The sequence below is a fragment of the Monopterus albus genome, unplaced genomic scaffold (genome assembly GCF_001952655.1).
Source record: "Monopterus albus unplaced genomic scaffold, M_albus_1.0 scaffold242.1, whole genome shotgun sequence".
NCBI lineage: Eukaryota > Metazoa > Chordata > Actinopteri > Synbranchiformes > Synbranchidae > Monopterus > Monopterus albus.
This window is the reverse complement of record NW_018128122.1, coordinates 289,499-312,362: the sequence shown is the minus strand read 5'-3', so window position 1 is coordinate 312,362 and position 22,864 is coordinate 289,499. Positions and strand designations below refer to the sequence as shown.

At 39.2% G+C, this 22,864-nt stretch overlaps 1 protein-coding gene across 1 annotated transcript in view; it reads right to left on the bottom strand.

Annotated features, from left to right (window-relative positions):
• Nucleotides 1-22,864, bottom strand: part of LOC109971994 (protein kinase C alpha type-like) — a 130,429-nt gene that overhangs the window by 73,789 nt on the left and 33,776 nt on the right. The window contains exon 3 of the mRNA XM_020620573.1: nucleotides 3,689-3,771. Within this exon, the coding sequence (XP_020476229.1) occupies nucleotides 3,689-3,771 (83 nt within the window). The remainder of the gene's footprint in view (nucleotides 1-3,688; nucleotides 3,772-22,864) is intronic.

Here is a 22,864-nt window from a genome sequence, read left to right as displayed (position 1 = left end):
GGTAGAAGTGAATCATTTACTGCTTGCAAACCAATGACAGTAAGATGATGTTATGGGGTAGGACTGGATAAGTCTGACTTCTTCCTACTCCATTCAAGCATGTATAAGCAAATTGATATTGGATTATGTGTAAAATTATGTGTGTTGTCATATCAACTGTTTTTACATGCTTGAAAGAATAAATCAAATCAAATCAAATCAAACTAGTGAGCTTTCATTAATTTGGTGAATTTCTATGGAGCCTTTTTGCATGTACCCCTTAAAAAATAGTATAGTGCATTAGTTACAAAGTGTGTGTGTGTAACTAAATTGGAAATCGGTGCAAAAAGACTTACACACTGCTCCGGGTCATTGCCCCGGTGCTGTACTGGTTAAATGGATATCTGTGATGCAGCAGCCACACACCCACACAAACACAAGTACATAAAACCTCTCGATTTCATCTGCTGAGCCCCTCAGACAGGAATGATGTGTTTGTTCTTTAAAACACTGAACTTACTTGAGCTGCTGGAAAAACATGAAGGTGGCAGTCAAATGAAAACATTTTGTTAAATTAAAATCAGACTAATTAATAGTAGCATGGAATGTGTTTACAAGTGATAATAGTACAGACTGCTACAAATGATCACCTAGGGTTAAACTAAAATAATTTAACATGCAATTTCATTCACTGATTGTTTAATAAAAGTTTAAAGAAACAAAAAATGCCATGTTTAAATCTCAGAACATGTTGTAACAAACATTTGAGCATTTTCTGAAATTTCATTTTATACTTCATTACACTTTGACATGCTGTTTGCCTTGAAAATGCATCATTATGATACTTAGAGGGACATACCTCCAAAATAAACTTGACATGCTCCCTCTACTTTGAAATATACAGCAGCTGTATTAAAATGCTGCAGTTTTACATGCATCCATTTCAACTCTATGACAATTAAACAATAACATCATATTCCTCATGACAATCAGTATGTCTGTGTTTCGAGCAGCAGGCCTGTGACCCCACAGTCCCTGTGAAACCAATAGATCAATCAAGGGTTGGCTCTTTCCTCAAAGCCAGCACCCTCAGCCTGAATCTCAGACTGCACCAGTGACTGTGCTCTGTGGTAAACTACTAGACTGGCTATCCAGAGCGATTCTTACATGTGAGTATCTGCATATGTGCAGCCTACCCTGCCCTTGAAACAACACCCTGAGGTGTTTGCTGTGGGGAACAATGTGCTTATGGTAATCTTGCTCTGCTAAACCAAGGCTGGCTGCTCATGACAAAATCGCTGCTGAACAGATCTAGAGGCTCTTGTTGGCATCTTTTTTTTACGCTTGGTTTCTTACAGTTGGGGAGTTTATATATAAAACACAAAGATGAGTCATAAAATGCAGGTAGCCTAGATACTGCAGATCTTCAGGATATTTGCTGGCCATGGGAGCTATTGCCTTCCTGGGTTACATGCCAGGGAGGCAGCAAGCTATGTAATATGTGTGGTTGCCCCTGGCAACAGCACTGCTAACTGCACAAATATGTATATTAAATGAGAGCATCAAATATTTTGATATTATAAAGGTTAACATACGAATGCATTTTCATGGTCAAGGAACTTGTAGGATTATAGACCTAAAATCATGCTGAGTGTGTACATGAACAAAGAACTGAGAATGATGTAATACTCTAGTCCTCTGTGTGAAGTCTGCTCTAGCTGGATTGAATCGTTATGATTAAGTTGCTCTTGTCATAAACACAGTTTTCATAAGTAACCTAGAAATGAGTATGACCAGAAAGGAAACTGTTACTTTGTTGTTGATAATTCAGTTTTAAGAAAAAAGAGGAATGAATGAGGGGTTTCAAGTGGACTGATTAACAAAGGCATTTTCTGTGCAGTTCAAAACTAGGAAGCTGTGGTCACTGTGTCACACATACATCAGCGGTCATTACAAGTCAGCTGTCATGCTGACTATGAACCCGATGTTCCTTCACTACTCTGAACCCCAGTGCCTGCTTGAATAAAGAATCCCCCGGCCCAGACTATTATCTGCTTCTACGGCTCCTGTGTCATCCGTGGTGCTCGCTATTTAAAGAGTCTGGGTTGATGATCTTGAAAGACACACTGACATATCTCCAGTTACAGAGGCCAGGCTGTGCTGCTGTAATGCTGAATGGCTACGCGTGCCCAGCAGGCAAGCAGCTATGTAAATTGAGTTTCATACTTATCAAGTAGGCCAGCAATGGTTGGTGGCACACTTTTGATACTAGCAGCCAGTGAAGAGGCAAACAGGAGACACTGTTTGACATGAAGCTGGTATTTATCAAGCTTCTGAAATAACTGTCTAACAAAAAACTCCTTTTTAATGCACATCAGTGCAATGGAAAACAATCACAAAAGCCCCTCTTTAAGTTCAGCATGCTGATTAAATTATCCAGTTATCCATTTGCTCAATAATTCTAATGTAGTGTTAATGTAGTCTGATTCGATCTGCAGGCTTTTTTTTTCAAGTTTTTTGTCTTTTGCAGGCAACCAGGTGTTGGTTCAGTTCATATGTTTTGTCTGAATGAATTAATATTTAGAATTATACTGTGAATTCCATAACCTTCTGTGGGTAAAGGTCACTGCTAGTGTGTTAGGAAGTCACACCCATGTTCAGTTGGCAGGAAAAAAACTACTGACTTTGATAGCAGGATGTATTTTTACAGGGAGAGGATGATCTAAAAATTAGTCTCTTCTTCTTGGAGGGTTAGGGACAGTGACTCAGTAAGGGGAATATTCATATGACTTTTTTAAGGTGTCACCCAGTGACTCAGCTGGAACAAAATAGCTACCTGCTGTTGCTGTGGCTCAACCGTGGATCAGCTGAATTTAACATCTGAATGAGATTCTTTCAATAGAAACGATCAAAGTAAAAGATTAGAGCTCTGGAACGTAGATGCTAAGCCACCACAATGGAAACTATATTGTTACTTTTTTGTGTGAGCCAATTTGTTGTGATCAATATTATGAATGTTGCCATCACCCTAAAGCCGATTTTATCAGTTCAACCATCTACACACTGTTCATACGGAAACTGCAGTAATATGCACTTTGCAGCTCCAGGTGCATGGAAGGTGATGCTTGCCAGAGGAAGCACAAGAGTCAGTTTTGCTCTGCTACAGACTTCATAACACAACAAGAATACATATAGTGTTAACTTTGACTCCTGAGTTTCATTTTTGTCTTAGTCTTTAAAATGTATATCAATATTAATCCAAGTCTATAGTTAGTTTTAGTCAACATGAGTGATATTTGTGTAGCAAACATCTAGTAGATGGTTGTTAAATTATCTTTTTATAAATATCGGCCTCCTGCCTGTGTGTTCCTAGTTTGTCCAGCTGTTGTTTTTGCATCTTCTTGTCTAATTCTTAATGAACTGTATATCAATTTAGTCCATAAAACCATTTCTTCCAAGAAGATGTGACGTCAGATGACAGAGAGACAGATCAGAAGCCACCAGCAAAACATATGTATAGTTTAGTTTTAGTCTTGTTGGTTGTCATGAAAAATATTTTTCATCAGTTTTCACCGCTCTACAGCAAGAGGCCGACCTGGTTAATGTAGCAGTATATTGATGAGATCGTGTATGTACAGAGCAATGGCAGGAAAGGCACATCCTCACTGACAAACAGGTGAGAGGCAACAGCTGGGCTCTGGTTACTTACGTCTGTGTCGGGCCCCTTATCAGCGCCTGGGCAGCAGAACGTGACAAATTCATGGCACCTCTTGTGGACCACAAAACAGCAAACTGCAAAGGGGAGAAAGAGATGAGAGGAGAGGAGAGGAGAAAGATGCAGAGAGAGAGGGAGAGAAATTATGGAGGACAGAAAGATGGACAAAAAAAGAGAGAAAGAGTGGCATTGTTTTAATACAGTGCATCATCGTGGATGGATACTGTATGTAGACAAACAGCAGAAGGAGACAGAAATTTGATAACACTGAGAAATTCGGAAAAAACAACAACAACTGATGTCTGGGCTAGGCTCCTTATCATGCGTCCAGATGGCCAGGCCTGCCTGCAGGCTGACTGCTCTTATTGCACAGAACAGTGCCACCTCCTCACTGACATGACAGGATCTGAGCAGACACCACACACTCATATGAAGATGACCAACATCTACAAACTGACACAAACGGCTGAACATGTATTCATATAGAATACACATCCAGGCCTACACTCATGAACAGACCTGCACCTACACACTGTCGGGGCACACAGTATCGTTCTTATGGTCTGCGTGCCAGGTCACTGACGGCACAGTAGTGTGCAGCCAACTCAAAGAGGAGGAAGGTGCCTGTTACTGGCTCTCAGGAACTGACTGACACCAAGATGAGACAGGATGGGGGGGACTAATTGTGTGAGCCGGCTGGCATAAGTAACAAGAACTGTACACTGTATTCTCACTGTTCTGTCTGTGCATGCCCAGGCTCATTCTTGTTCATCATAAATGTATCTAGATAAGTGTTACAGTATTTCTGCTCCTCTCACCTGAAACACTAAACTACCCTCACCCCCACTTGCTGCGAATTAATGTATTCAAGGCTAACACTTGTGGCAGAAGGTGAAAGCATCTGAACTGGTGTTTTTCTCAAGTCTTCACTTAGCACTGACTAACCCCAAGTAGGCTCCTTTAATGGTTTGTGTACATGCATCCAGCTACACATCACCTCTCTTCTTTCCACTGTATTCCTTTCAAACAGCTTCATATGAACATAAATAGCCCAGTACTTAAGCTGTGATGGCCACAACAGAAAAAGCAAGGAAATATAACTGACTGACAGATGATCAGGTAGCATGTCAAAAGATGATGGCATCATAATCAGACTCCTATAAATATGTTTTACCATTATTACCCACACCATTCAAACTCCTAGTCCACTCATGGATTATGTTTTGCTACCAGCTAAAAAAACATTATGTCCTCATTCAGTCTAAATGATGCATGCAAACATAAACTGAGTAATGAAAGTGCTGCTGTTAAAGTTATGCTTATAATTTTTGACACTGTTGTTTTTGGCATGAGTTAAACCCTGTATATCCATCCTCCATCTGTGCTGTCACAGAGCTGCCTTCCCTAAAACCATGAACAAAGACAACTATTTCTGTACCAAAGCACATATGTGTAATACTTGCCAAGGTCATATCCTGCATTAAAACCTTATTCAATTACACTAGAATGCTGCTCATAAACTAGGTTTGCATGGCATGCTAATGTGCATAAGTCATAACTCACAAAGAGAATCATTTCTGTCTCCTCAAAGTGCACTTTGCAACCACCACATACTTTATATTCTGCATACATGGCTGCATATCAGGAAGGTTTATGTATATAGTTTACTGTAGATTATAAAATATACAGAGCTACTGATCATCAGGTTCAAATCAAGCAAATATCAAAGGCGAATGATGCAGATATTTTTTTGTTCCTTTCATATTCTCCATTACCTCTACGTTTTCCTCCAGTGTCCATAACTTTGGTGCTACATTTTCCTCTGGTAGGTGACCAGCAGCAACATTTGTATAGCTATTGTGGCTAGTTGCTGTGGTGTTTCAGCTGTTCCTTGTAAACATGTTTGCAGCCTCATTGATGGATAGTAAGGCCACGTTCAGACTGAGTTTCAAAGGTGTGAAGAAATGTAGTGCTCTTCATTTCTATGGGGGACTCTGTTCACCGCCGCCGGCACCAGCACCGGAGGGGGCTCCTGCAAAACAATGCAGCCCTGTGTGGCAAAAAGTTGGATCTGGTTCAAATTTTGCAGCACTGGATGGTGACATCATCCAACAAGGCTCTGCATTGATCAATCATGTATGAGGGACCATCGGTAGGTGAACGCCCACGGGAAGAAGACTTTGTTTTACTTGTTACCATAAACATTCACTGCTATTCACTCTATATCTGGGCCACAGTTAATGCATGTCATGCGTTTTCATTAGTTGGGGTACTGGATGTTAAATAGTGTTTTTTATCTACACAGCTGGTGGTAAAACACAACAGACTCCCATGGGTTTGGCTTCAAACTTGATTGTACCCACTCACGTTGACTCGTCACAATGTGGCAGTATCACACATGCCTACAGCACTACCCCTGCAACCCATCTCCCCCTGACCAAAACAGTAAAGAGACAAGAGGCATTTGCATTTTGCCACACTCAGTCTGAACGCCCGCTAAGGAATGCATTGTTGGCATTCTGCTTGTTGTTTGCTATGTGGGTGGCAGCCACCCAGGCTGAAGCGTCACGGTCAGTTATTGGGTCAACACCAACAGTGTCTGGATTTCATCTCCAAATACCATACAGGTTACACAGGTGAAATGTCTTTTTGAGCTAAAGACTATTAGAAGATCAGCTTCAATAATATCATAGCTAAGTGCATCATGAATATTTGATTAATATGGCTTGCAACAGATGTATCTGGACATTTGACACTTTTTAAAAACTTGGCAGGAGTAACCGAGCCTGTGCCAGTTAACTATGGGCATGCGCTTCTCTGGATCAGGAATGCTCTTTATCTCTGACACCATGGCTGCATTCACAAATATTCACCCAGTAGCTCCAGCTGGAGTGGAACACATTATAGTAGTAGTTGTTGTTGTTGTTGTTATTGAGATAATCCACTTCCCCAGCCCAGATTTCACAAGTCAGGGGTGCGGTAACTGTGGCCACAAGCCAGCTTCTCTAAGTGTGCATTCAATACTTTGAAATTAAAACATAAATACATGTGGTAGTTTTGCCTAAATTAGAATAAAGGCAAGATTATCTTAACAATATGATCACTTCTAACCTAGACATACACTGTAAAAAACAATAAAGTCAGGGTTGCCAGCATGTTGGTAGTATGTTTTATCCACTTACTTACTTCAATGACTGCAAAACAGAATGACCCACTCACACAGACATATCACACCACCACAGCATCATGCTTCCTACAGTATTAGTAGTCAGCTCCAACACCGCCAAGCAAAAAGCCAGATGGGTCATTAATGTCAATGATGCAGTTCCCCCATAATTCATCCTACAGTACAGTAAATAACACAGAGCCCACCTCCCCCAGATTCTCTCTTTGAACAACAAAAAGGCTAAAGGGATACATGAGATGTTACAGAGAGTACTGCTAATACCAAAACGCTGTGCTTGTCGTTTTACTATTGATAGAGTCTGAAGTTCTGCATGGGTTGCACATTTTCTTGTCCATTTAGGAGTCAGTGCTCACCAGCAGCAGTCAGTGCTCCTACTGTATCTACCCAATTGTTCTCCTGTTTCTTCCAAACAAAGCAGTGGGTGTGCTGCTCCGTGTGTTTAATGCATCACCTACTTTACAGCGGTGGATGTCTCCTGCAAGAAGCCTACCAAAAATTCTATTAAAAAAAAACGTACTCAAAACGTTTCCATGAACTGGGCATAAACCCAAACGCTGATTTATGTGCTGAAGAGGTTCAACAGAAACCATTTCTTATTTCAGTTAGCAGTTAGCTCAAGTCTATTTTACTTTGGCACTCCATGGGTACTTCAAGAACGGTTTCTGTTTTATTTTTTCAATTCCTGCCTCTATGCACAACCCTACTGCTCAGGTTAGATTGCCCAATCCAAATACCTATATAGCTGTGTTTTCTAGTCTAGTTTTTGTCTGGGACAACTGTTTTCTGTAATATAGAAATGATTTCTCCAGAGATAAATGGAATTGGCTTGGCTTGTTGGTAGACTGTAGGAGACAAAGAGAAAGAGGGAGAAGGTATAAATGTGAGATAAAGAGGCAGGGCTGAAGACAAAGCACAGGTCCAAGCTCGACATCCCCTACTGTTTTTATTAGGGCGTTGCTTCTTGTGAACTCCTAGTGGTCGTTTTCTGGGGCAGCAGATATAGGTTCATCACATACATCACCTTTGACGCCACATTAGAGGAGCAAAGCCCATTGGGAGGCAAAGGCGCCAAGATAGGTTCACTGTAATTGCATTATTGTCTTAAGATAATGTACTATATATTTCAGCAGTGGACAGTGTTGAATAGTCTGTTCATTAGGTAAATTTATCTTTGCAAATCAAGAGGGAAGCTGCTGAGCTACAATACTTGTAAAGTAACAAAATAAAAATGGCTGCCACACTGAGGACATCAGGGTGCGGTGAGTCATTTCCTATTAAAAGTTGTTGCTGTTAAGAGCAGGGACTTTGGGGAGTGGCAATCTATTATAAAGCAATTACAGCTCACAGAGTCATGTAAGCATAGAAGAACCTTTTTTTTTTAAAGCGTGCAAGAAATGAGACCTTGTTGAAATGAAGTGTTACCTCTGACAACACCTTTGAGAGAGGAAAGCCACACAGCTGTGGTGTTTCTAGTGGGTTTGCTAGGGTAACTGCAGATATTTGTCTGCTGCTGACCTTATAATTTCTATACTCTTTGGACATGAAAATTATATAGCAAGTGAAATCGAATGAGGGTTTTAAATCAAGTACCTTCCAGCACAACACACAAAAGATAACATAGCCCAAAGTCATTCCTTCTCCCATTCAGGCAAATCAATTTCCTCCAAATCTTTTTCAGGAGCAATTTCCTGATATTTTGTCTTGAATATGGGCAGGAAATGAGAAAGAGGGGATGATTTCGTATGTAGATGAGATTCTTTTTTCAAAGTACCTCAATAAAACAATGGAACTTAAGGGGATAAAGTTTTCTGTAATATAGAAATGATTTCTCCAGAGATAAATGGAATTGGCTTGGCTTGTTGGTAGACTGTAGGAGACAAAGAGAAAGAGGGAGAAGGTATAAATGTGAGATAAAGAGGCAGGGCTGAAGACAAAGCACAGGTCCAAGCTCGACATCCCCTACTGTTTTTATTAGGGCGTTGCTTCTTGTGAACTCCTAGTGGTCGTTTTCTGGGGCAGCAGATATAGGTTCATCACATACATCACCTTTGACGCCACATTAGAGGAGCAAAGCCCATTGGGAGGCAAAGGCGCCAAGATAGGTTCACTGTAATTGCATTATTGTCTTAAGATAATGTACTATATATTTCAGCAGTGGACAGTGTTGAATAGTCTGTTCATTAGGTAAATTTATCTTTGCAAATCAAGAGGGAAGCTGCTGAGCTACAATACTTGTAAAGTAACAAAATAAAAATGGCTGCCACACTGAGGACATCAGGGTGCGGTGAGTCATTTCCTATTAAAAGTTGTTGCTGTTAAGAGCAGGGACTTTGGGGAGTGGCAATCTATTATAAAGCAATTACAGCTCACAGAGTCATGTAAGCATAGAAGAACCTTTTTTTTTTAAAGCGTGCAAGAAATGAGACCTTGTTGAAATGAAGTGTTACCTCTGACAACACCTTTGAGAGAGGAAAGCCACACAGCTGTGGTGTTTCTAGTGGGTTTGCTAGGGTAACTGCAGATATTTGTCTGCTGCTGACCTTATAATTTCTATACTCTTTGGACATGAAAATTATATAGCAAGTGAAATCGAATGAGGGTTTTAAATCAAGTACCTTCCAGCACAACACACAAAAGATAACATAGCCCAAAGTCATTCCTTCTCCCATTCAGGCAAATCAATTTCCTCCAAATCTTTTTCAGGAGCAATTTCCTGATATTTTGTCTTGAATATGGGCAGGAAATGAGAAAGAGGGGATGATTTCGTATGTAGATGAGATTCTTTTTTCAAAGTACCTCAATAAAACAATGGAACTTAAGGGGATAAAGTCTTTAGATCTAAATAGCTTGAGGCCCTGTAGCGCAATGGCAGAGTTCACAAAAGCCTTTCCTCAGTTTTCATGAAAATATGAATGCTATATATATATATATACACTAAACAAGGAAATTTTACATCTATGATTACATTGCTCTGTAAATAGAGAAATAATTTACAAAAATCATTGTGGCATTATTACTTTTTTAAAAACGTCCAAATATACAGAATATTTTTTGTAACAATTAGATGTCAGAAAAGACCCTAACATGCCTGTAAAAAATGACCTGACAAATTTAACAACATGAGTATACACTACATTCAAAACCAATAACCACCTCTCAGACCATCAGAAAATCCTGTTCTTGAAACATTTTGTTACTTCACAGTTCATTGCATGAGACAGAACTCAGTGTAACACAGCTTCATTTAAAATTATTATTTAGAAAACACAGTAAATTTGAAAAATAGCTCTCAATCTAATACAGCTACCTGCAGAGGTGATGGCTTCAGCAGCATTTACTGTACAGTGATCTGGACAAAGTGATGTCAAAGGTCAATGACACTGAGGTTTCTGCCTCACCATTAACACCATTAACACTCTTCTCACAGCTTTTCCACATGATGACTGTGTCTACCATTATCATAACTTAAAGGTCTGGTTATTAAGTCTGACAACATTGTGCATCACTGTCATATGAACCAGAGCCAAATGCTAACAAGAGGATCAAACACCATCAAACAGGATTTTCTAATTCTATAACAGGCAATTGCTATGCTCATATAAACAGTAACTGAAAATGTTAAGAGGAAGATTATTGTGTGTTTCCGAACCGACTGCAACTGAAAAAGGGCCTCATTTACACAATAACTACTGAAAACAAACTTTTAATAGAGCCAAAAAACCTGATAAGCCAAAGTACCGGAGTCAAATTCTTCGTGTGTCCAAAACACCTAGCGAATAAAGCAGAGCCTGATTCTGATAATTCAGGAGCATGAACCTCTCTCAGTAGACATGACACGCAAACTCTGCTGCACTCAGACTGACTAAAAAGGAGAGAATTAGGTCATTTATCAACTAATGATCCTGTCTTCATTACACTTATCATTATCTGTAAACTAATGACACAATCTTTATTTTAATTAACTCATGATAGAGCAATAATATTATTGAAAAATCCATTTGAATGAATCATTTACTCTTGTGGACATGATTTGCTTAGCCCAGTTGATATCTCTCAGTCATTGTGTCAGATCAAGCTGCATTTATCGGGTTGTTCATACTGAATATACAGTATATTGAACCTGAGCTCAGTTTGGTGCCAACATTCAAACGAGTTATTACCTGTTCGATTTGGTCTCTGGACACCATTACCGACCTTCTTTGCCAATAAATAATATTGCCATCAAACACTTGTATGAGAGTTCTGGCACACAGCTGAATGTCTTCTATGAGGGCTAAGACTCATTTCCTTTTCTATAATTACACTAATCGAATTCCAGTCAGACATTTATGTAACCACTGTTTAAGAGGGAAAAAGTTCATTTGCTACAAGCATAAAAGCAACTCAAGTCCTTTTCAACTGTATCTGTTTATGTATCACAAAACACTGACGCAGATTGCGGGTTGAAACCTTGGAGAAACCGAGTTAAAGAGTGTGTGGGAAATTGTCAAAAGCTGTTCTTTGTGCATGCAATATTGAATCCAACGTGTCAAAAAGACTGGGGTCTAACTACAGTAAAGCTACTGACTTGTTCCCCAATATATTAAAACCCCATGCTTAATCATTTAATCAACAAGTTCGAATTAAAATCAAGCATATTTAAATCCTTGCAGAAAGTTCTTAAGCTCATAAATAAATGTCTCCAATGAGCATCGATCCACTGAACACTGATCCAGCAGCGCTGCTGTTAGAGCGCATTTAAACTGGTCAGGTTTTGTACTGTTTTCAAAATGGTTATTAGGGTTCCATCGGTTAAGAAAGCTCCAGAGTATAGCATAGATTACAATGAATTAAAAGGCTTAATCAGAGCTCAGACCAAGAAATATTCGCTGATTGTATAAGTGATTTCTATAAAAATTATATATAGGCATTTTCTTCACTTGTAATTGGAGGCTAGTGAGATGGAGTCTTATGCACACAGCATATATAATGGCCACTTGTGGGGTACAGTGGTCAAGAGGCACAGCATGTAATGGAGAGGATGCGAACTGCTGCCTGCACAAATTACACAATCTGCACTCAAGGGCTTGCAGGTAAAACTGTCATAATGGCAGGTTTCTGCATGACAGGTAAAATATAAACAGTGTGTCGGAAAGTCAAAGATAACCAGGGTCTGCCCTGAGGCAAATGGGACCGTCTGTGTGCACATTAGTCATGTTCTTCTCTATTCAAACTGTGGCCTAAAATAAGAACACAAACAGTAGGACAAGGTAAAAGCAGGGATGTTAATGATTAATTGGTTAAGAATGTGGCACTGTTACTCTGGCTTGATGTTTTCAGTTTCAATTGTGAGGAATTTACAGTATACACTTAATATTAGGGCTGGGTTATACAGTCAAATATATTATCACATTTAATACTGCTAACAAGAACAGAAACACATTCAACATGTTTGTTAGACCTCAAGTACACACACAATGTGTTATAGAGAACACCACTGAATATGAACATTGCTTACAAGAATGACTCCACAGGGTACCTTTGTAATTTAGTTTTCAGGATGCATATTCAGTTTAGGATTGAATCCTACATACATCACAAGGTTTATAATGTTCTAACATAATTTACTTTTAAATCAGTAACTTGAGACTCTGCAGCCAACATGGTTTTACATTTACGCTTATTAGGTTTATGTACGACTGCTGCTAGATTACAGTACATGTCAGTAGTGGTGCATTCTGCATAAAGTTAAAAACCTAATGCCCCAAGTTAACCACATTCATTAGCTTTTTAAACTATTTTTCCAGCGTTCTAAATGGCATTGTGTCTTTCACCACAAAATATGAAATGTCACTTGCTGTGTCCCTACAGTACCTTTTGTGAGCTGTTATCGGCAGGAGCAACTGTTGTTGCGGTGTAAACAAACATTACCACAAGAAACTTCTTCACGAGCTAGTGCTGCAGTTTGGCAGTGCAGACTTTGGCTTTCTATATACAATGAGGGTAATGTTATTTTTTTTTCAAACTGTTGCAAAGGTTTGCTGTGATTCCCATCTGTACTGGCAATGGTCACCTGCAGATTTAGCAGCGGATATTGCTCTGCTATTACCCACCTTTAAAAATGTTACCATTTCAAAAGCACAGATGCTGCCTGGCTTCTCATCACCACAGTTTTATTGTCCTGTGCTGTCCAACTCACTCATTTTTACATTTCCATCAGTGTTTGTGTTTTGGCCCTAGACATGTCAGCTACTTAACCCTGTTTCTGTAGCTTAAGGATTGTTTCAGACTCCATGCAAACTACACATACAAAGCTCTAAATGCAGGGGTCACAAAAGTATTTATGTTCATAAGCAGTGTCTTGTGTGTCTTGGCAGATGCAATGCACCGCTCACCCAACAGGGGGCGAGGAATGCATTTGCCATCTCATATTCAATATTCCCTTTAGTGCCCCTATCAGAAACTCATGGAATAACATTTGCGCTTGCATCAGGTACATGCCAAAACTTTCTTGCATAACTGGAAGCTGTAGCTTGCACAAAGTCTGATAGAGCCCAAATAGGATGATTGTGCAGTAAGTTTACCAAGATGTAAAACAGATATACTGTATTTACAAACTGCGCATTTTTAATATCATTATCATAGTATTTTTTTGTAATAATTATCAAGATCATTTTATTACCCAGCCCTATTTGACATACTGTACATCATGACAACTATGCTCACATGTATGTAGAGTGAATGATTTTCCATATGTCAGGATCAGCATAGTAAAGATGTTGCATATTTACAGTGACATAAAATAACTACCTGCTTCCTGCAGCCCCTCACCTAACCAGTTCCACATTCTGTTAGCCCTTTTATCTGCCCTGATTGTGTGTCATAGCAGCTCTTGCATGTCTTCCAGTGCAGCCTGTAGGTTGCACAGAATTTTTAGGTTAAATGTTGCTGTCTGATTTGGTGATTAATTGATTTTTATCAATGATTGTTTGCAATTACTTAATATAGGCTAGAAAGAATGCAGTCATGGGCTAGTATTACTCACATTGTGGGGACATAAATCTGTGTACTATCTGTTTACACAGTCACATTATGGGGACAAAAGGCAAATCCTTAAAATGTAAATCTTTATATTTTAATGAATGATGATTTGGTTTAAGGTTAAGGAAAGGGTTAGGGGTGAGGCATTACAATTAAGGTTAGGGAAAGTCTCTGGGAAATTAATGCAAATCAAGGTAATTTCCCTAGAAATAACTGAAAAATAACATGTGTGTGTAAAAATCATACTTATACATCCAGTACTTCTGCTCAATATGCTTCTGGTCACAGTTAGTCAACCCTTGATAAATGCCTGACTGATCTTTTCAAGGATAAGAAAGCCTTTTAACACTTGGCTGACTTGCTTTGAAGAGCCAGTGTTTTGGGCTTGGCGTCTCCACAAAGCAGTACCATTGCCAAATAACAAATATGGGTTTGAATAAGATTTACACAATGTAAAAATACTAGTAATAATTATAATCATAATATTTATTTATTTATTACTGACATTATTACCAGCAGGTAAAATCAAAAGGCTCACATTAGGGAGTGGAAATAGTATGGTCCACTAGTCTTTAAGATGTGTGTGATATCATCTTAGATGCTTCTTCAGGGCACAAATGTTGTCTCCATTCAAAGTACACTCTTCAAAGTAAATAGAATCTCTTTTTTGGTGGAGCTAACCCCATCTGGCTCTCACACTGTAGCTGTCAGAAAGCTCCTACTACACTGTCCATCCTGATGCCAACGTTTTGTCACCCATCCCATCATCTGCTCTTATTCGCTGTCGAGGCGAGACACAGCGCATCTCAAATGAGCTGATAAAGAGGGCTGAAGAGAGTACTGGCAGCTTGTGAGAAGTGCCAATATGCAAGAAAAAGTCCCGGTACCCCAAAGAGTAAAATTTTGAAGTGCCAGTACGGCCTTCCGGTGTGTTTTGGCTCACCGGATGCACTGAATTCAACTAGGACACAATTACAACTTTAAAAAGGTACAGTGCACAACAGCAAAGGTTTTGGGATGCACAGAACTGAACAAATGAGAAAACAGCAACTACTGCACACAACACTAGAATTAGGCTGAATACAGAAAGAAGCATTTCACTGAGTATTAAAGTGGCCTGAAAACCCTTGTGGAGCAACCCAACCAGCAGGACTGTGGGGAACAAAGCGAAAACAATCTGCTTTGTAGTGTGAACAGGTTCACAAGTCAACACTTAAAAGGGACGCAGGTCCAGTGGATATGACCATTTGCTCTCCTCAGAGAAATTTCTAGCTGGTCAGTAGTAGTAGGTCACTTGTTCAAGCAACTCAGGGCTTTGATTCAAGCACAATAGGGGTTTAACTTGACCTGACTTTGTGCTACCTGTCACACTGTGTCTCCTTAACTGCTTCAGCTTCTGTGGCTGTGGACACTGTGTACAATGAACATTCACTAGAACAGTTTGCAATGCCACCACCCAGTCATGTGGAACAAAAATAGAAACTATTGAAAACAGTCCTGGTTTCCAAAAAAGACTGCAGTGTTGGCTGGAACACCAATGATATCAATGAATAATTCACTGAGTCAAAATAGCAGCACCCTTTTACAGAAAAAATAACTTGTAGAGAACATTTAAGTCATAATATATTAATTATAGCATACTGGTTTATTTGGTTATGCAAATTAGAACAGCTTCTCTCAAACTAATGGCTATAAATGACTTGGGGCATTATTCATCACTGACTCAAATAGAAGACATTGCATTTCCACATTTCCCCATTAAATGTGATTTTCAGTTCTCTGGCAGCATTATAAAACTCAAAATTTTAAGAAATGTTCTAAAATGTTGCTAATGTGTCCTAAAAGTTGGTTTGGTTGTTTGGTTTCTAGGAAGATGGGTCTTGCCATTGAGAAGCTGCCGCATATCCAACATTCCAGAGGAGGACTGGATATCAGCTCTACATTGTCAAGCTGTTCCAACACCTCATCTGTCAGGACAGGCTGTCAGACTGGAGGGAGATGAGGCCTCGGTGATTTTGACAAAGAAATACAATAGTGAAGTGGCGGAATATTGCCAGTGAAAGTGTCCAGCTTGTAGCCCCTGGTGGAATGGGGCTGTAAAGCAGGTATTTTTACTGACAGGACTAAACTGTTATTGTATATTTGCCCATTGATTCTTTGCATTCCTGTTTATTTTTACATATTTATGTCGGAAATGAACTGCTGAGAAAAGCCTGGTGCCACAGACTAGCTGACTAGCTGCGTTAATGAGAAGTCGGCCAGTTCTATCTGTCATGATCAGGTCCTGCCTGACAACTCTTATTTTGAAAAGAACTTTATGGTTTCCACCGCCTCACCCTCTCCGCTACTGCCAATCAGTGGCTGATTGAGAACATCTGGCTAATACCACTCACCTGTTGCTGTTGGTCTCCACCCTACATAAACCACTTTGTTTCCTTGTCTTGGTTTGCCAAACAGTCATTTGTATATAGTCTCATCATCTATTTCTAGATCTGCATTCTGCTTGTCCAATATTTGTCACCAAACCTACTACGTGCCTGCCTGGTTTCACCCATGCCACGCTGGCTGAAGTGTGGCAGAAGTGTTGTCCTGTCACCTGTTGTCCAGACCTGACCCTTGCCTACCTGCAATCTGTTCTGCCTACCTCTGACTCCTTTTCCGCTTAGCACTTGTCACTTGCAGTGTTTTCTAGCCATTCCATTGTTCCTCTCTTCTGCTGCCAGTACCTGACCCATTTCGTCTGTTTGACCTGCCACCTGTCTAGCCCCAGTCTGCTCCATAAGCCCTCGGATTGGCCTGATTATTCCAGAACTGGTTTTTGACTGTTGTATCTGTATGCTATCTGCCTGTGCCTCTGCCTGTTCTCCCCTGGTTTCGTGTTTATTGAGCACAGCACATTTTCTGTTTTTGCAGCTGAAGAGGACTATTTTTTGTTGTTGGTGGTGGCAACTCTGATCTTGCTGCTCTATTGTATGAGCAGCAGTACCTTGGGCAACTTTTTACACATGAGGGCCATATTTTCTAGCAGTATGAGTTTTAGGAGACACAGATACTGTAAGCAATGAATCTTTTGGGTGACAGCAATAAATTTGAAGAGATTGCACACAAACTTAAATGCTGATGTGGCTGGAGCAAATAACTATCTGCCTTATATAATGCATTTGCAATATCAGATGCTCCAGGTAATGCACACAGTGAGCACCTTTTCATCAGGAGTGACAAGGTCTATTGTTTTCATTTTCCATGGTTCTCATTTGAGCTTTAAAATTACTTGCCAGATCCAGAAAATAATTCCTGGTCTTTCTTCCTTTATTCATTTAGGTTAAGATAGCATAGTATAGCAACATGTACTATGTACTATACTTCATGTTGATACTGACCACTACACTGCATGTACCACATGATGATATGGGCCAGTGACCTCACACACTTATGCAAACACACACATGTACAGTATGTGACCTTTGACTCTTTATGCAAGTAAACCAGCCAGTCAATGCTAGTTTGGAAAAGCACATTACATTCTGGTTCACCCTTGTTTTATTTCTTTATATCTTACATAAGTGTTTAAAAAGCCCTTCATGCAGCCTTCTTACCTTTAAGTGTGTTAAAAGTTCAACTGACTCATATTTCAGCACCTTGCTGAAGGCTGGCACCAGATGAAAGAATGCCTTTTTGAACGCAATCTGCTGTTGTGTTTTTGCAGAGGAGACTCTCATACCAGCCATGTAAGCCTCCTCCCAGCAGACTCAGAGGACTGGGCCCAGCTTCCTGTTTGAAGCTCCAGGCTAGCACAAGTGGAGACACAGCTTTAATTTGGGCAGCTTTTCCACAGCAGACACAGACTTACATTTGTCAAGCATACAGTCGTTTGATTTCTGGATACTGGTAAGCATAGGACTACTTTGCAGTGCTTGTCAAAGAGATCCAGGGTTGACTCCACGGCACTATTCATCCTCAAATGCCACCCATTGTGCTATGTGGATGATGTAATGCTGTAATATCATGCATACTAACAATGTCTGATTTGTATAGCAGCTAATTAGCATTTGGCAAAAGGCCCATTTTTTCACCCAGAACTGAGATCACGATCACAATTCTTAAGGAGAATGTTTCTACTTTTAAAGAGGTGGTATGACGGACCAGGATGATGAATGTCAGACAAACGCCTATCTAAGTGTTCAGAAAGGTGTGGTGGGGGTGGGGGGGTATAATGTCACTAGACTATCCAATGTTCACTTTAAACAAACCATATGTGTTTGATGCTAAATGATTGCATAATCATGCTGAATGTTGTTTGATTGTGATTTTCATTGTGTTTCATTCTCCCTAGTCCACATGTCAACGTGTCCTTGGGCAAGACACTGAACACCAAGTTGCTCCCAAGGCCCAGAGCAAGGCCTTGCAGGGACAGCACCGTCACTGATGTGTGTGTTGGCACCACAAATGGCTACTTCGTTTCTGTACTGGAAACAAATTCCTTCTGTGTGTGTAACATACTTGGCCAAATAAAGTGATTATCAGTAATTTGCATATCCATTATACAACCTTGCATGAGACATTATCAATAAACTTTATTATGGGAGATCGATGTTTTATATAAACTGAAATCTGCAACTTTGCTGCACCAGTATTTAGTCATTAGTTGCATTGGAACTAAAAGGCTACCGGTAAATCAAAAAATATTTGCTGACACAGCATGAGGTTCATACTGTATTAGGTCTATAATCAGTGAACCTGAAAGCAAGCTTGGCTGAGATTTGAACTAAATGATAAAGTAGATTCTTAATGGAATATTGAAAATGTAGAGCTAATCCAAAACACGTACTGTGCTCCCAGCAGCACAAGGAAAACACAAGAACCGGCATCTCCACTTGTAGTTAAGGACAAATAGTTGCTCATTAACAGGTTTTAGGAATGAAAGTTACAGACCTTTGCATGCATAACTTAAATCACACAATCATCTCATTTTGCAGAGAGGTTTCTATGTGCTCAGGCACGTCAGGATTTTGTTCACACCAAAATAATTTGACACAGATGTCCCAGGATCTGAGTTGTTAGACATAAATCTTTACTTACAGCTTACTCGATTAAAAAAATTATGTTACAAAGAAAATGACATTAATTTACTCTTGCAAGATTTCTGGGAAATTAATTTGTATACTGTGCATGGCGCAACAGGATGTCAGAAAGAACAGTGTTTTATAACCTTTTGCTTAATATTCTCATTGCTAACAGGCTTTCAAACTGTTGTCAAACCAGGTCCCAGATGAAGCTTTTGCCCAGCCCTAGAAGATTCAACTTGACATTTTCCAGGAGGGACAAAAATGGCCTTTACATCTTCGCACAGTGTATATGTGAGGACACATTCACTGTATTTTTATTTTAGCCATATGTGAACATTTCCCTTGTCTTGATGATAAAGAGATCAATTTTTATCCCCATCAATAATTCACTGCTGTGCACTGACATTTAAGCCTTTCCATAGTGGATGACACTTTAACACAGTGACACAGAGGGACATCTCTGTATCAAGACATTTCTATATGGCAGAGAAAGACAGTCTGAAATGGCACTATAACATTCTTTTTCTAAGGCATTTAAAGGATTTTACCATAAAGGTCAAAAGCAGGACATCAATACCACAGTGACTGCTGAAAAAGCACCCTGCAGCTAACATTCTAACTGTTGTAGCACAGGGCAAGGAGAGTGTTTTAATGACTTTTGAGTTTGGCCTGGGCCATTTTGAGAGCAGACATATTGTGATTTATTTGACTGTATTTAGTACGTTAGCAGCTACCTCTTATCATTGCACTAAGTTCCTGAAAGTGTATTCAAATTGTATTATTATATGTAAATTGTGTAAACCCCAAGCTGCATACACTGATCAGCCATAACATTATGACCACTGACAGAAATTCACCAAATTAATGAAAGCTCACTAGTTTGATTTGATTTGATTTGATTTGATTTATTCTTTCAAACATGTAAAGACAGTTGATATGTCAACACACATAATTTTACACATATCCAACAAATGCTAATCCAATATCAATTTGCTTATACCTAGTACATGCTTGAATGGAGTAGGAAGAAGTCAGACTTATCCAGTCCTACCCCATGACATCATCTTACCATCATTGGTTTACAAGCAGTATCTCTACATAAATAATTCTCTTCTACACCACACAAGTAATATACTAAAAAAATTATAACAGAGTGTTAACATTCTTACATAATTACATTCTTAAATAATTATCTTCTACACCACACAAGTAATATACTAAAGAATTATTACAAAGTGTTAACATTCATACACCACACCCACAATGTTCCATCTAATTAATCATTAAGCTTGTTCTTGCATATATCTTGACACATACCTTTATATTTATGTTTAAACTTGTCAATTCTATTACTATTTTTTATGTCCACACTTAGATTATTCCATAGTTTTACCCCACTTATGGAAATACAGAATCTTTTTTTGGTTGTACGTATAGCATGAATTTTATAATTTAACTGACCCCTTAAATTGTATCCCCCTTCCCTTTCATTAAATAGTTTTTGAATTCCACCAGGTAATAAATTGTTCCTGGCTTTATACATAAACACTGCAGTCTTATATCCCACTAAATCAAAACATTTTAACAATTTAGACTGTATGAAAGCTACATTGGTGTGATCCCTGTACCCCATCTTATGCACAATTCTTATGGCTCTTTTTTGTAATATATACAATGGTTGAAGTGAGCTTTTGTATGTGTTTCCCCAGTTTTCAACGCCATACTCTAAGTATGGTAAAATCAATGAGGAATACAAAATGCGTAGTGCTTTCCCGTCCAAAATATATCTAACCCTTGCCAATATCGATATATTTTTTGCTATTTTGTTCTGAACATATCTGATATGAGATTTCCAGGAGAATTTGTCATCAACTATGACACCTAGAAATTTAATTTCATATACTCGTTCTATATTAGCTCCCCCAATTTTCAATTGAAGTTCATTATCTAGTCTACGATTCCTAAATACCATAAATTTAGTTTTATCCATATTCAGAGATAGTATATTACTATCACACCATTTCTTTATCTTCTCAAGTTCCTGTGAAACCCGTCCAGAGAGTTGCTGTAGGTTTTCACCCGATGCCCATATGGTAGTGTCATCAGCAAATAAAACCACTTTCACTAAATCAGAAACCTTACATATATCATTGATGTATAATATAAATAGTTTAGGTCCCAAAACAGAACCCTGAGGCACTCCACATACTAATATCCAGCTCACTCGATTGGTATTCACAGAACTTCACAAATTGACGCCTCTGTGTCAAATAACTTCTAATCCATTTCAGAACCATTCCTCTGATCCCATATTTTTCTAACTTGTCCATTAATAATTCATGATTGATTGTGTCAAATGCTTTTTTTAGGTCAATAAATATCCCCATCGTGTATTTCTTCTCATCCATAGCACTTGATATGTCCTCCATCAGGTCGGTAATGGCCAAAGATGTCGATCGGTTCGACCTAAAACCGTATACACAGTATTAGGCAGGTGGTCATAATGTTATGGCTGATCGCTATTTATTCTGTACAATATTTATACCATATTTCTCTATTAAAACTATATTGCACTACGTCTTTCAAAAGTCCAGAGGAGTTGAGTGCAGGGTAAAAGTGCTGGAATGTGCTTTTATTGTCCTTGTTTTGTTTTGTTATTAGCAGCCTCCTTTAATTTAGAATCACAGTCTTCCATGTTCACTTTCGGCACCAACTTATTATTGATAAAGTGGTGGGAGAGATACAGTACAGTATAAGCATCAGGGCATCAGCTGGTGCCCTCTCATTTATCTTTCCATCCAATTAGTCAGCTTGTGTCTGTTTTGTGCAATTACAGTGCAGGGACAGTTTCAGTGGCAGCCAATTTTCAAATATTAAGTTAATCAGGGGCTCGGGGCTAAGCTGCTGTAAGAACAGGCAACCACCAACCTACTTTTAGATAAATTACAAGGTTTTAGTATCAGGGAGGACAAAAAAGAATAGAAAAATGAGAGTGAGATAATGAGTCTTCTACATAGAGAATAAATGTGATGCTTTCTGTAGCTTCATGGGTCTGCAAAAAGAAACAAAAGCACAAAACACCTCATCCTCTAGACAGTGTCTTGTGGCTGAAACTGTACCCACAACCTGCAATTAAAGGTCAGACAACAAGAACTCAGGCGCAGACAGTCTAAAAGCACCTCATCAACTCTCTCACCTCCCCAATTATATTTGACAGGAAGAGGTTGAAATTAGGGGCACCACTCTTGTGCTAATTGATCTATTGTGCAGAGAAGACAAATCTACAGTAGTCACAAAAGGAAAAAAAAAAAGGTTCTGAGCACCAGCCTCTCTCCACTCTGAGAGAAACTGTGCAGCAGCACATAGAGTATATACTTGTATGTAAGGGTGCAGGGCAAGTCTTTAGTGTGAAGGAAATCAATGGAAAAAATAAGAGTAAATATTGTTTTGTAGGTAAATCCAGTGTTTTCACATTAAACTGTAAAATGACCTACATTAAAGAGCAACCAACGTACAGCAGGACTATGAAAAACTACTAGCAAAGAGGCTCCCTAACTTGTGGCTGGGCCTCCAAATAGGAGTAACCAAATAACAGTTGCCACTCTTGATTTTTAATGGCCCTGACTAATGGACAGTTTTCCTCTGAAAAGTATGTGTACATTACTCACTACTTGTTGGTAGCGTGGAACTTTAAGATGCTCAGTTAAGAGCAAGCACTGAGCTGTCTCCATCTTTTCTCCGCCTTCACAGGCAGCACTGGTTCATTCACAGTACAGTGGGTCTTTACCACATAAGTTATAACTCCAGATAGAGCCGAATACATCAATCCCCGATAATAAACACCTGCAGTTCCTTGCATTGCCATAGTAAATAAATTCTCTTTGGTGACAGTACTAA